General features: G+C 41.2%; 2 protein-coding genes across 4 annotated transcripts in view; both read right to left on the reverse strand.

Annotated features, from left to right (window-relative positions):
- The window catches only part of dock5 (dedicator of cytokinesis 5), a 30075-nt gene extending 25697 nt beyond the window's left edge, over positions 1–4378 (reverse strand). Inside the window, exon 1 of one of the 2 annotated variants that reach the window (XM_029510326.1) lies at positions 4112–4378. In XM_029510326.1, the coding sequence (XP_029366186.1) occupies positions 4112–4154 (43 nt within the window). In that variant the 5' untranslated portion in view covers positions 4155–4378. The remainder of the gene's footprint in view (positions 1–4111) is intronic. The other variant, XM_029510327.1, reaches the window with a different exon arrangement.
- A 5971-nt stretch (positions 4379–10349) lies between these two features.
- Positions 10350–12787, reverse strand: neflb (neurofilament light chain b). 2 transcript variants are annotated; one of them, XM_029510998.1, is made up of 4 exons: positions 11717–12787; positions 11413–11537; positions 10870–11309; positions 10350–10711 (listed from the first exon to the last, which is right to left on the reverse strand). In XM_029510998.1, the coding sequence occupies exons 1-4, from the start codon at positions 12785–12787 to the stop codon at positions 10584–10586; spliced, it is 1764 nt and encodes a 587-aa protein (XP_029366858.1). In that variant the 3' UTR covers positions 10350–10583. The 2 variants fall into 2 exon arrangements, with proteins under 2 accessions (XP_029366858.1, XP_029366857.1); XM_029510997.1 differs by having other exon boundaries at positions 10350–10777.
- Positions 12788–13383: the final 596 nt, after the last annotated feature.

Consider the following 13383-nt stretch of genomic DNA (forward strand, 5'->3'; position numbering starts at 1 on the left):
TCTTGGCATGCTGAGAGTGACAATGGTCCATTCACCAACTTGACCCAGTGTCCATGCCTGGCAACAGCATGGCAATAAGCCAATGGCAGGCACCCAGTTGAGCATGTTGTGATGCCACACTGTCTCAACTGAAGTCAGCAGTTTGGGTTGTGGCAGAACAGCTCATCTGTATAACTCTGAGACACATCTTCCTCTTAAACTTGAAATATTGAGGCTTTAGCTGCTGTTGTAAATTCCAATAAGGACTCTATCTGCTCAGGTTCAAGTTAATGTGTATACTAATATTAAATCAAAGCAACAAGAATCTATCGTTCCCATCATTGGTTTGGTGTGAGAAAACATAAACACAAGTTAATGCCGTGATGGAAAAACCAAGTGAACAAAAGAAGTGCGGTAAAAATTTAAAATGACACAAGACAGCAAAATCAACATTTGAGCGTGCAATTGTACAAAAAGACAGGTGTACTCAATTATGATTCTCATCTGAGGAACCTTCAGTCCCATTCATAAAAGGAATAATTTAGGCAGTAATGGGACAGATGTGTGTCGGGCTGCAAAAATGGGCTCTAGTGGAACAAAAAGAGCCTTCAGTTTAATTACAGAAATGTTTGAAAGCAAAGCTGTTCATACACAAGGGTATTAAATAATAAAAATCATTACTATTGAAGTGTTGACTTCAAGCCAAAGGGACACTGGTGTTTCATAAAAGCTGATTTCTGTTATGAATTTGTCAAATTTGCTAGGAAGATGCCGCTCAGTGATGTATCGTGTATTTCACAAAAATCTTGTATCAAAGCAGACAAATTTGTGCTACCACAATAGGGTCAGGTACAGTTTCTCTACAAAAAGTCAGTCTCTAGTTCCAAGCTAATAGTGCAAACAGGGACAAAATTAGACCAACAGGCTCATTTTGATTCTAGTTAAAAACCCTGCTGCAACATTTAACAGACTAAAATTACAACTGCATTATGTGAAGGAGAAAGAAGAAAAAAAATCCTTAAAGACTTTTAAAAAATTATGCTAAAATTGAAGTTTTAAAAGTCACACACTGACCCACCATCTGGCCAGTCCAGCAAAACTGATAATAAGGTCAACACCTCCAATTTCCAAATCACCTGCTACAATCAGGTTTGACATTGTAAGATGAACAATCACGGCTGTAGCGATTGCAATCGATGGCAGCTGCAAAGCTTAACCTCTTCAGATTTGTTTTACTAATAAGACACCATGAAGCCTGTAGCACACGCACAGAAAACTAGTCAAAGCTGTGTGTGATATGTTTGCAATTTATTGCATAATTTCATCAAGTCAAAGATGTGGTTGACAACACCCAAAGTAAATGCAAGCAGAGGTGAATGTTTTTGACGTAAATGGGTTGAAATGAAGCCCCCTGAAGACAAATAGTGGTAATAAAGTGAGGCAGTACAGCTGTGTTTTAGTAAGGCATTGTAATCATTATTATTATACAATATATACAAGTAAACACTACAGCTTTGCAACTGTGAGTCAAAAGTAATGATTAGAACAATTATACATTATGGTCTCGTTCTATTCAAACTGTGCCTTTTGTTCCTTCACTTGGATGATTCAGATGTAGCTCATTGTGCAAAATGATCAAAGTATGTTTTCCCAGTCGTCTGCTGACAGGTGAGCACCTTAAATCTCAGTTTACAACCTTTGCATACAGGAGGATTTATGATGTTAGAATAGTATTTGGCCCAATGTACTCCTCTGTAAAGCATGAGTTTAGCTTTTAAAGCAGCCACTCTTTAATATTGATATGAATGTATCAACCACTAGTAGTAATACAAATTCCTGACACATTGTCAACAGAAAGGTTTTGAAAAACAGGATCATTACTCCATATATTTTTGTCAAATTGGTCTTGCCTACATAACCAAGAATGCTAGTTGGGACCTTTTTAAACTGGAGCCTTCGGTCTAAAACAAAGATGAGTAGCAAGTTTCAGCTGTCTGGTCAAATCCTTTACTGAATGTTTTTTTTTTGTTGTTGTTGTTTTGTTTTGGGGTTTTTGTGTGGCTTTTTTTGTTTTGTTTTTTTTAATCTTGTAATCTTCAGACTCAACTGACACTGATTGAAATCACAGTATTTGGAGGTGTCCAGCTCCTCCTGGACTCAAAACAGGCTTTGCACTTTTTTTTTACATAAACAGCAAGATTCACAAACACCTTCAGCAACGCTTGATTTGTTAAATCATCAAACTCCACCTTTAATTTCCTCAATTATTGGCATTTATTTGGGGCATGTAAGGGATGGAGATGTATGATGTTGCTCATGTAAGCTGTCAAATTTGCCAGCTTTATCTTGGTTTGTTAAAATTCATGTGGGCATTTACTCCTCATTAAGAAGACCTTGCCTTGAGAGCTAATAATGCCACAAGATGCCATTATAGATGAAAATAATGTTAAAATAGATGTTTTACACCTGCTGATTTCAGAGCTTAATTTTAGCCTCTAGGACAGTGCTTCTTGTCAGGATCTGAAAAATAGGAGGCTATCACATTACTCAAGTGTTACAAATTTGCTGTAAAAGATAGTTCTATCTTAAGCCCCATAATATCCATATTTCCCTGTTAGCTAGCATGATATAACTGATATTATCAGAAACCTTGCAATCTCTTCTTTCATCCCAAAATGTAGTTCCCTGTATTTGAGCGCAGCCTGGGTTGACTAATCGGATTAAAAATGTAAGACCTTGTACAAGGTCCGATGGTATTTTAAGGATTAAGCATAGTGTTACCGACTCCTGGCCTGTTTCTAACATGAGCGTCAGGAGAACAGCAGTCTACAGGATCATGCACAGCAACGGTTGTGAATATCATACTAGGATTCCAAAGGATTAACATAAAAAAATAAAAAATAAAAAAATCTCTCAACATCAGCTGTTTACACAAGGTCACATATTGACCATGCGTGCATGCTGCAGAACATGACACATTTATCTGGGTTGTGAGTTGAAGAACATTTTGTAATTTCAACAGCAACGGAGCACACAACACATTCTTTAAACCCTGAGATGAAGTCAGTGAGAGGACCCAGCATAGACAAGATATTTTCAGTCCTGGGCTCTGATTCACACCTACGCCAGAAAAACTACACACTAGGTGCATTCACCGTCACCGCATGGGGGATTTTCTTCACGTTAACACATCTGCTGCACACCAGGAAACAGTCTGCTCAATACTTTGTCTCTTTAAGGTTCAGCTTTGGTGAGGTGAGTCAGACCAGCAACCTATCACCTGTGGTGGCTGTAAAGCAATAAAAGTTGGTAACTCAGACAGGGATTGAGCCAAGAGCTGTGCCCATTTGTTTTCAGGGTGTGGAGGTCTACCTGATAGCAAGATCATGCATGTACAGAGGTCTGCAAGCTCACAAACACATATGCACACGCAGACCTAATGAAAAGGGGCACACCTTATTTAAACTCATTGTCAAAATACAATAATAAAAGTAAAACTAAACTATTGAGAGATGTACTTCATGGTCAAAGTCTGTTACACTGAGTTAGGGAAGTCCTCGGCAAAACACTTCTCTATAAAAAGGCTATTCAATATTTATTGCTTTCTACCAAAAACAGTATAGTTACAGCAGTGGCTCCCATGTGGGGCCCTACAGGAGTCCCACGGGGTGCTTCAGGGGTCTTTAAAGCAAAGTGGGGGCCCATTTAAGTTTTAACTACCAATCAGTCAGACTGAGTGCAACAATGAGTGGTATGCCCATTCAAGTTTTGGCTCCTTTCCACCTTTCCTCAGCACCTATCACGGACCCTATTACACAATTTCTTCCTTATCCAGCCCAAATATCTGGAGTCTCCGGGACAAGGCGGACAAAGTAAATATCAACTTGTCTGGAATTGGGAATTAAAAAAAAAAAAAGTTTGTGAAGGCATCGCCGTGCAGCGGGGCTAACGTCGGCCATGTGTTAAAAAACAACCACCACAACAACAACAACAACAAAGTGGCCAATAACTTTGTGTTTCCCAACCACACCAAGTCCCTTTTCCTTCTGAAGCAGTTACTGTGAGTTCACTCGGCGAGTCCTCCACCAACAAAAACACACCAAAATAATTTAAACAGAAAAGAAAAACTCACCGACTCCGTACTTCTCCTTTTTAGTGGGAATCCACCGGGTCATTGCGAGGAAAAGGTGTTGGCTGAATGAATAAATAACTATATACAGTTGCTAAACGAGGGCGGGCGGCGCACTCCTGCTCATACCGAAGTCTACAGTTCCGCCATCATGACTTGTGAACGGGGAGGGGAGACCAGGGCAAACACTGCGGAGAGGGAGGGGAGGTGGGGGGGGGGGCAGGAGTGAACCGCGAGCTGCCCCAACTGCCCCCTCACTCACTCACACTCACACACACACACACAACATCAACAATAACAACGACACATGTCCAGCGCACGAACTTCTCCAAGCGTCTGTCAGTGAGAGGCCGTCCCTGCCGCTGACAGAAATCCTCCAATAACCTGAAATTCAATTCTGAGAAAATTACTGAACTGACTGAACCGGCCGAGCTGTGGCTGCGCTCACCGACCTGCCACAATCTGAAGGAGAACCATTCATCCCAAACCGAAGCATGCATCGCTCATACGTCAGATATAAATGAGGTTATTGCTTTTAATGTCAAGTGCAGTCGGATTGCAAGTTCCTTATTGCTGCTGATCACTCTTGAGTGATTTAAAGGACACTTATGTGACGAGAACTTCCACTCATATCCTCAAATGAGGACACCTTTAACTGATCCGCGCAGAACATTTCATGCGGGCAGCACACATTAATGACACAGCTGTGTTGATAATCCATCAGCTTGAATTTTGAAGTGGCTTCACCGTGGTCAGTATATCCCTGATACAGCCCATCGCTCTCCTTCCCTGCTCAGCAAAGTAAATTACAGCTGCTGGCTGACACCTGGTAGTCCACTTAGCCTTTTGTTTGTGTATGCCCATCATACGTGTAGCGTGTGCGCATTTGTGTGTGTGGCCAGCCAAATGGTGCTGTCAATAATGTTCAGCCATCCAATGCTTTTGTTGTTCACTTTGACAAGATGATGTCCATTTTCCCCCCACCTATTGTGATGCGCCTGCTTTAAAACAGCTTATGGTGAGTTAATACAAACAAAACAGCACAATGTGATTCAAAGCCATTATTGAATCTTATAAAAGAAAAAAAAGAAAAAAAATCAGAAGACAAAACTATTGAGGGTTCAAAAACATTAATTTCTCACCAAAACTTAACATTGGATAACTACTATATATATATATATCTAATATATATATATATATATATATACATATATATCTTACACATATATCTTTTTTTTCTTTTTCTTTTTTCTTTCTGTCTTTCCCTTGTCCAAGAGTGAAACACTGGAGTCAAATTACTAGTATGTTAACACATACCTGGCAATAAAACAATTTCTGATTCTGATACTTCTGCTTTTCAAAACCAGGAGTGTCCTCTATTGTAGCTTATGTTTAACAAATGTCACACAGCCTAATGGTTTGAAACCTAGTGACTGATCTCATCTCTTGTGTGCAGCTTCCAAGTTTAGGATTTGAATTGTAACATGTGATTATCGTGACCGATCTCTGAGCTGAGCTGTAGGTGCTTCATACCCTTGGTAAATTTGCTCACACTCCATATCTGATGATAAGAATTACTTATTGGCTGACATTTGTTAAAAACAATCAAATCTGCAAAAAGGAATACAATATTGCCATCACCTGACAGCTTGGCGGTATTGCAAAAATGGAAGTGTTACCTTCTGTTGTGGTTTTTAATGTTTCCTTACATAAGGTAATTATGGTTTCACAGAAATCTGGAAATTCTCATGTCAGCCGGCTGGTCCTTGTGTGTGGGTATATGTCTTGCATCAGTTTAACAGAACTCTGTAAGCAATAATAGACAGGCCAAGTCTTCACAGAAAAACCTAAAGCCCATCATCTTTTTACTTAGATCAGATTGTGTTGTGTCATATTCGATATTCTTCTCCTCCATTTAATTAAAAGTTCATTTAAAAAGAGAAAACGCTATAACTGCATGTGTAGATAGGTGAGTTGAAGGTGCATATGAGAATAAAGAGTCAAAACAGCCAGACAGTCATATGGATGCTTACGCTTTATGCATGAAAGAGACAATGATGTTCCTGTGAGGGTAGACTACAGAAGAAAAAAAAATTGTGAGTGCTTTTGTCCTTCAACAATAGTATCCTGATTGTTTACTTTGCCTGAGGGCTCCACAGTGTGTCAAATCAGACACACTTTTAGCATGATAGACAACTGGAATAATACCTTCCTGTGCTCTAGAGTATTTGTAGGCATACATCCATGTGGGCAGGTGTGTATATGTGTATGTGTGTGTGTGTGTGTGTGTGTGTGTGTGTGTGTCTGTTTTTTAAGGTTAAGCATGCTTAGCTGCTACATGAAATGTACCAAATAAATAAAGCTTGACATGACTTGACTCCACTGTTACTCGGTGGCTGACATTAATAAACTCGGTGAACTGTGAATTCTATGATGTGGGAACTACACTCCTTTAGAGTGGTAGGGCTCTGGTCAAAGCCCCCACCGAGGTGTTTGTTTCCTGAGACAAAAGCAGACAAAAAACCTAATGGATTTATGGGTCCACTGCCAGGGCCACATGACACCAGAGGCAAATTGGGCCTCATCATCCAACTGGCTGTCTGGCAGCGGAATCAGGTAATAGCCTGGTCCTGCAATGCCATGCAGATAGATCAATGTATTATCTGTAAGCACTGATTCATTCTCCTGAAGCAAGAGTAGATGCTTTGCTGACTTTTGGTGCTGCAAGTTGTATTTAAACTTTTATAGCTCTCCAGAATGTTAAACAAATTACTTGTTTTTCTTGATCTTGCTGCGTAAAAGTCACCATGGTCACTGCGTAATGAAACAAGCTGTCAGTATTTTTTTTGATTCTCTGTGCATTTGCTCTGCTTGTGATCGATCTTCTGATGCTCTGGTCAGGTAAACAGAGTAATTAGGCACAGAAGCTTTTCACTTGTAGCCCAGCTGAAAGAAATAGAGACATGAGGACATATATAATGTTATTGCATGTGGACACATAATCAGTCTGCATGTAAGTTAGGGTTAGCACATTCACACCCACGCATCTAATGCACATACCTAATTTCTAATATCTAGGCTGTGATGCATGACAAAAGATATGGCCTGAGGCTCCCCTGTTTGTCTCCATCTGACTTAGTGAAGCATCCTTTGTAGCGCTGTAGTGGATATGTACACTGGGAGAAGCAAATGTCTATTTTTAGAACAGGAGTGCCACATCCTTAAATGAAATAGACTGCTGTCTGCTTCCAGGCTGATGCAGAGGCCTCGTTCCACAGAGGCTTTTAATTAGGTGGTTCGGCGAGATCAGTAGAGGGAGCCACAACTCTTATCTAAGACTTCTTTTCTTTGTGGAGACAAAGCATGGCTGTGCGACAATGAAACAGCAGACTGCAACGTGACCACCCTGCCTGCACCCTGGACCACTGCCTGAGCAATCCAAGAAGAACAGACACACCCAGTCTATAATTTCAAGAACACAATTGGGATGTGAACTGCTTCTGTCAAAGTGACACCATCTTCAAGTCCAAAGGCATGGAAAAAGAAATGACTGGTTTTTGATTCCTGCCCCCAGGTGTTCATTAAAAGTAATGAATGCAAAAATATACTGTCTTGTGCAATATATTATATTATCTGTATACATTAAAGTGTAACATTTCACCTTAACAACACCTCGGTTATAAATTTAAAGGGTGCTCTGTGAGCCCAAGTACAAGACCAAATAACAAGCAGTAATTTTCATGATCTGAGCTGCAGATTAGATTCCTGACAATGTGCCTGAAAACAGCGCATGACTTTGCTTTTCTGAAATGTAATATGCATTGGTTGTTATTAGAAGCTGATACTCTTGTCTTTATATAGATTAAGTTTAGTCTGTGAAAGAGCCAGTCTGCAGATATAGTTCAACAAAAAAGCCCACTTTCTATCTATCTTGTTTCTTTTTTCTTTATCTTATGTTAAAAACACAGGACTCATATTTAAGTGCAACTGAAACCATCTTGTATTGACTTATTGGAATTGTGACAGAAGTAGGAGTCAAAAGCAGAATCTTACATTGGAAGGAATCATATTTGTTTTGGGATAACTGTGTAATACTTACTATACTGCCCTTGTTTGTTGTACCTTTTCATAGGAAATTCAGCTGCTGCCAGTATTTCCTGCTGCAGTTTCAGCTCTTTGTTTTCCATCAAGAGGTTGGGGGGTAGCTCCTCAGCAGACCTCTGCGATGCCCATCATAAGTGTATATGTGTGTTCCATGTTACAATGTGCATGCAAGCAAAAAGGAGAGAGTTATGTACCACTGTGTTCACAGGCAAAATGAGACAGATGAGACACGGGGTGAAGTTCAATATATAAAAAATGTGCTAAAAACAATACACCCTTTTTTTTATTTTTTTATTTTTTGGATATGCTTCATTTACCAGGGATCTGTTTTCCACTGTACCCAGAGATGCGCAATACACACAAACCCACACAGACCTGCAATCCCAACACTGCAGCACGTGACACTTGTGATACATATGAGCACCTGAGGGAGTATCTGGCTACAGTGCATATCCTGCTGGTGGTTTACAGCATTTATTGTAAAGATCTCTATTACTGCTTCTGCATTCTCTCTGTAGGCAATTTGTGTGTTAAAATCCAGCCAAGAATACATCACTGGAGCACTTTTAATCAATATGAAAACGTTTACATTATTGCTCTTGCTCTGAGTGGTGAAAGGTGTGTGTAAGTGAGGCCAAATTCATTGCAAAGTAGAATTTCTAATGATTAAACTGAGTGCTCTGCTGGACTTGCTCTAGTCTTTCTATAGCAGCTGAGAGCAACAGAGGCAGGGGGATAATGTAGTCTCGCTCAGAGGGGGTTAAGTAGAGGACAAGGAGGATGGAGAGGGAGAGGAGATGGAGATTGCACATAGTCAGATATTTTGCACACCGATCGGACATGTGCCACATGCGCAAAAAGTGCAGTTATTAGCATAGGTTACAATATTTAAGGTGACACAATATGTTTGTTGTTCACACATACACCATAGACTGCTACTTCACATCCACTCTCATGTGGGTTTTGGTCTAAATCTGTCTGCGCAAGAAGAGAAGATATATATGGAGTATGTGTGTGCTTGCTGTTCACTTGGATCTCTGCAGATGCCCAAAGGAAGCCCCTCGGTCTCTCCACCTATTTGCTGGACAAAAAAACCTGTCTGTCCTCTTCCAAGGTCTAGTGCAGCCAGATGCCTCTCTCCCCCCATTTCATACTCAATCTCTCTCTTTCTTCCCTTAATGAAATAATGAAATTGCTCTTTGTCTCTCTTTGCCTTTCTCTTGCTGTCCTGCATGAGTTGACACTAGGCCAGATTCTTTGGTGCAGCCGACTAGCTGAGTCATAAAGATTTCAGTGCACGCTGATTTATGGACAGTGATGTGGATGAGGGTGAGGCAGCAAGAAAAACACCAGAGTCAGCTCACTGATCACACTGAAACTGTAGGCACATCAGAACAGCGACAACCTGCTGACTTTAGATAAAGACAAAAATGCCAAAGTAATTCATCTCTTTTAGTCTAGACTTTAATATAGCAAAGTAAAGAGAAATCTAATGTCAACAACGTGATGCTCAGTTATGTCTGCTACACGGATTCTTTCTTTCTTCTTCTTACCTTTTTCATTTTTTTTTTTTTTTGCATTGGCTTGGTATCATTTAGTGAAAAATTATTTTAAAAATCCCAGACTTGCTGACTTTGTTGTTTGCTGAAGACCTCCCTTACAGTCAGATTTATCGAGATGGTTAAAAGCAAGAGCTCTTTGGCAGCAATCTAGCTACATTTTCCATTAACATTCTCCTGAGAAAGGAACATTTTGCTATAAACAGTGATTGAAAAAAGGAGCCTTGGCTTAATTAACAAGTACAAATATCTGAAACAATGAGTCACAAAGCATGGACAATGAATATAATATTTGCTAATGTGTTTATATGTGCTTAGTTTGACTTCATTTGATACTTCAGTACAAGTATTCCCGTTTATAAATATAAATGAAAATCCCAGAGACAGCTCAAGGTCTTCAAGGCTTCAAGGCTTTATTTGATTTCAGTGCAGCACATTGCTGATTAAAAGCACTCAGTGATTAAGGCATTTTAAACTGGGTATTACACATACAGATGGTTGTACAGGCATATTTTGGTGGCAATAAAGCACATAGGTGTTTGCAAAGACATCTCCACAAAGCCGATTTTCTACTCCAGACTAATCCTGTCTTCAGTTAATTGATTATCTTTTAAGTTATTAAGCAATGACTTTGCTGGCACAGTGGTCATACATGCTGGAAGTCCCCTAAATTGATCATAGCTAGACTTCATTCAATGACAGCTCAGACTTCAAGAGATTCTCATTTGGTACGAATGAGACAAACATCTCTATATAGAGAGCACCAGAGAGATTCTTTAGCTAAAGGCTAGCAGGTGTGATAATATAGATGTTCAAACTTTTTTATCTGTAGGTTTTCCATTTTTCTCTTCTGCTTCCACCTGCTCTTCTTCTTCAGCTTCTTCTTCCTCCCCCTTCTCACCATCCTCATCATCCTCCTTTTGCTCAGGGTCATCCTCCTCTTGAGGTTGGCTGTCATCTCCTCCTTGCTCCACATCTTCCTTTGCGTCATCCTCTGTGTCACCCTCTTCATTTTGTAGATATTGTGAAAATGGATAAAGGTCAGTATTAGTTTACAACTGCATGCAAATGTTAAGTAAACCAAATGACCAAACTAACCTTGTCCATCTTGTTCAGCCTCTTCCTCTCCCTCTTCTTGTTTTTCCTCCTCTTCCTCCTCTTCCCCTTCTTCTCCCTGCTCGTCCTCAGCCTCCTCCTCTTCCTTCTCTTCTCCCTGCTCCTGCTCCTGCTCCTCCTCCTTCTCCTCCTCTTCCTCCTCCTTCTCCATCTCCTCCTCTTCCACCTGCTCTTCCTCCTCTTCTTGAGGTGGGCTGGCCTCTGCCTGCTGTGCTTGGCTGGCAGATATTGTTTCCTCTTTGGAGAAAGATGAAGTATACAAGCGGGAGCTCAGAAGGTAGGGTGCTGCAGAGCTCAGTGGAGCTGACATGGAGATCTGTGTTCTACCATAGGATGGGGTGGGGTAGACAGGCTGGGAGTAGGCAGTGACAGATGTCAGACTGGCCACATTTAAACGGTTCTCTTCACCTTCAAGGAGCTTCCTAATGGAACGAGATATAAATAAAAGAAGAGGAGGGCAGTTATTGAAGTATGAAAAGCAAGCAACTGGTTAAAATCAAGGGATATATGAATTATACTGTAAACCTGTAGGCTGCAATTTCAATATCCAAGGCCATCTTCACATTCAAGAGGTCCTGATAATCTTTCAAGTAACGAGCCATGTCATTCTTGTTTGCTCTCAACTCTTCCTCCAGTTGATTTATTGTATCCTGTGCAGAAAAATAAGGCATTAGTAGCACATCAAGGCCTTTGTACAAATTATAATGATCACTCAAACCGAATGTCCAATAACATTTGTCAAAAAACAGACACTTCACCACTTTTGGGAATTTTCAGGGTTTTTTTGTGGTATTTGCACCCTTGTTCTGAGGGTGTCTCTGTTCCTTACCTGAAGTGCAGATATCTCAGCGCTCTGTTTTTCCTCCACTTCCTGCAGTTGGTTTTCCAGAGCTTGGTTCATCTCACGACAGGCATCAATCTCAAGCATCCTGGTTTTGAGGAGCTGGCGATATTCACCAACCTCATCTTTGGCGCTTTTTGCACTCTCGATGTTGCGAGTAGTGCCAACTGTCATCACATTCATCTTGTTGCAGAACCAATCTTCAGCTGATTTAAGGTTTTGTTGTGCCAGCTTCTCATACTGCACTCGGATGTCACGGAGAGCAGCAGATAGGTCAGGTTTGGTGACCTCCATCTCCACAGACACCTCTGCTCTGTACTGTATTTGGGCCTGCAGTTCTGCAATCTCACTCTCACAAAGACGCTTCAAGAACTCCAGCTCATCAAGCAGGGTCCTAACTTTTTTCTCGAGCTCAGCTCGGACCATTGCAGCTTCATCTGCTCCCTTCCTGGCATCTATAAGCCTGCCCTCTGCTTCTGCTCTGCAGAGCACTTCATCCTCATAGCGCTTTTGCAGGTCTCTCAGCACATCTTCCATCTCATCCCTATGATCCTGGGCTGCTTGCTTTTCATGGCGAGCTTCTTCTACAGCGGCATGGAGCTGGCGGATCTCATGCTCGTACAGGGCCCTGAGGTTTGATGGTGCAGTCTGCCTCTGCCTGAGCAGCAGAAGTTCGGTCTCCAGTAACTTGTTCTGTTGCTCTAGTTCATGGACCCGCTCAATGAAGCTTGCAAATCGGTCATTGAGGCCCTGCAATTCAGCCTTCTCATGGGTCCTTAATGTTTTGAACTCAGAGCTGACCTGGGCTGCTTGGTCAAGGCGTAGCTCAGCGGCAGCTGCAGACACTGGAGCAGAAAGCACGGAGGAGTAGCTGGAGCTTACTCTGGTATGTGTTGGATAACTTCTGCGAGAAGATGCATAAGAAGTTAATGGGGCTGCCTGGCTAGAATAGGCAGACCTTGAGCCTATTCCTCCTCCAGCTCCATATCCTGAACTGCGCAACACCACTCTCCTCTTGTAGGTAGAGGGGAAGTAAGGGTCAAAGCCGGAGGAAGCCATACTTCAGAAACAGGCTGCTCTTTGTCTTGGAATACAGCTGGGTTGACTGCACAGTGAATCTGCATTACTCCAGCTTTTATAGAGCCAGTAATGACTGTGACGTCAGCTTTTTTTTTTTTTTCCGGCATGCTGACTAAAGAAATTGATAATCGTGCCAGCCAGCCAGCCAGCCAGTCTCAGCCAGGGGATAGAGAGGGTGGGGTAAGAGTGAGTGTTGAAGATGGTGGAGGCGGGGATAAGCGGTAAAGTAATAAGGGACTGCAACATCCAGGGTCATTGGGGACAAAAAGCATATATTTCTTAAAACTACATAAGTTTTTGCAAATTCTCAGCATATATCCTGAAAAAGACACTATTTATCCCTCATGTAATTTCTGAAAGGCTGCATGATGGGGTGGGGGGGGGTCAGCTTTGTAAAAGATGACACTGCTTTGCACCACTTTCAACGCCTGCCTGCTTTTGGTCAGAACCATAAAAAACAATAACCATGTATTATTATTATTAAAATAGATTGTGTAATATTATTATGATGTTAGAATCCTAATCAAATATCAAAGGAATTCAATTTTAAGGCAAATGAAGGCAACACGTTTTGC

Source organism: Echeneis naucrates, chromosome 9 (assembly GCF_900963305.1).
Source record: "Echeneis naucrates chromosome 9, fEcheNa1.1, whole genome shotgun sequence".
Classification (NCBI taxonomy): Eukaryota; Metazoa; Chordata; class Actinopteri; order Carangiformes; family Echeneidae; genus Echeneis; species Echeneis naucrates.

Bases quoted from the DNA above. Each gene is read 5' to 3' on its own strand.
- neflb (XM_029510997.1), bottom strand. From the start codon at position 12,787: ATGGCTTCCTCCGGCTTTGACCCTTACTTCCCCTCTACCTACAAGAGG. The intron at 11,538-11,716 runs GTAAGGAACAGA...TTTTCTGCACAG, and splicing joins CTGAGATATCTGCACTTCAG to GATACAATAAATCAACTGGA. The intron at 11,310-11,412 runs GTTTACAGTATA...TCGTTCCATTAG, and splicing joins ATTGAAATTGCAGCCTACAG to GAAGCTCCTTGAAGGTGAAG.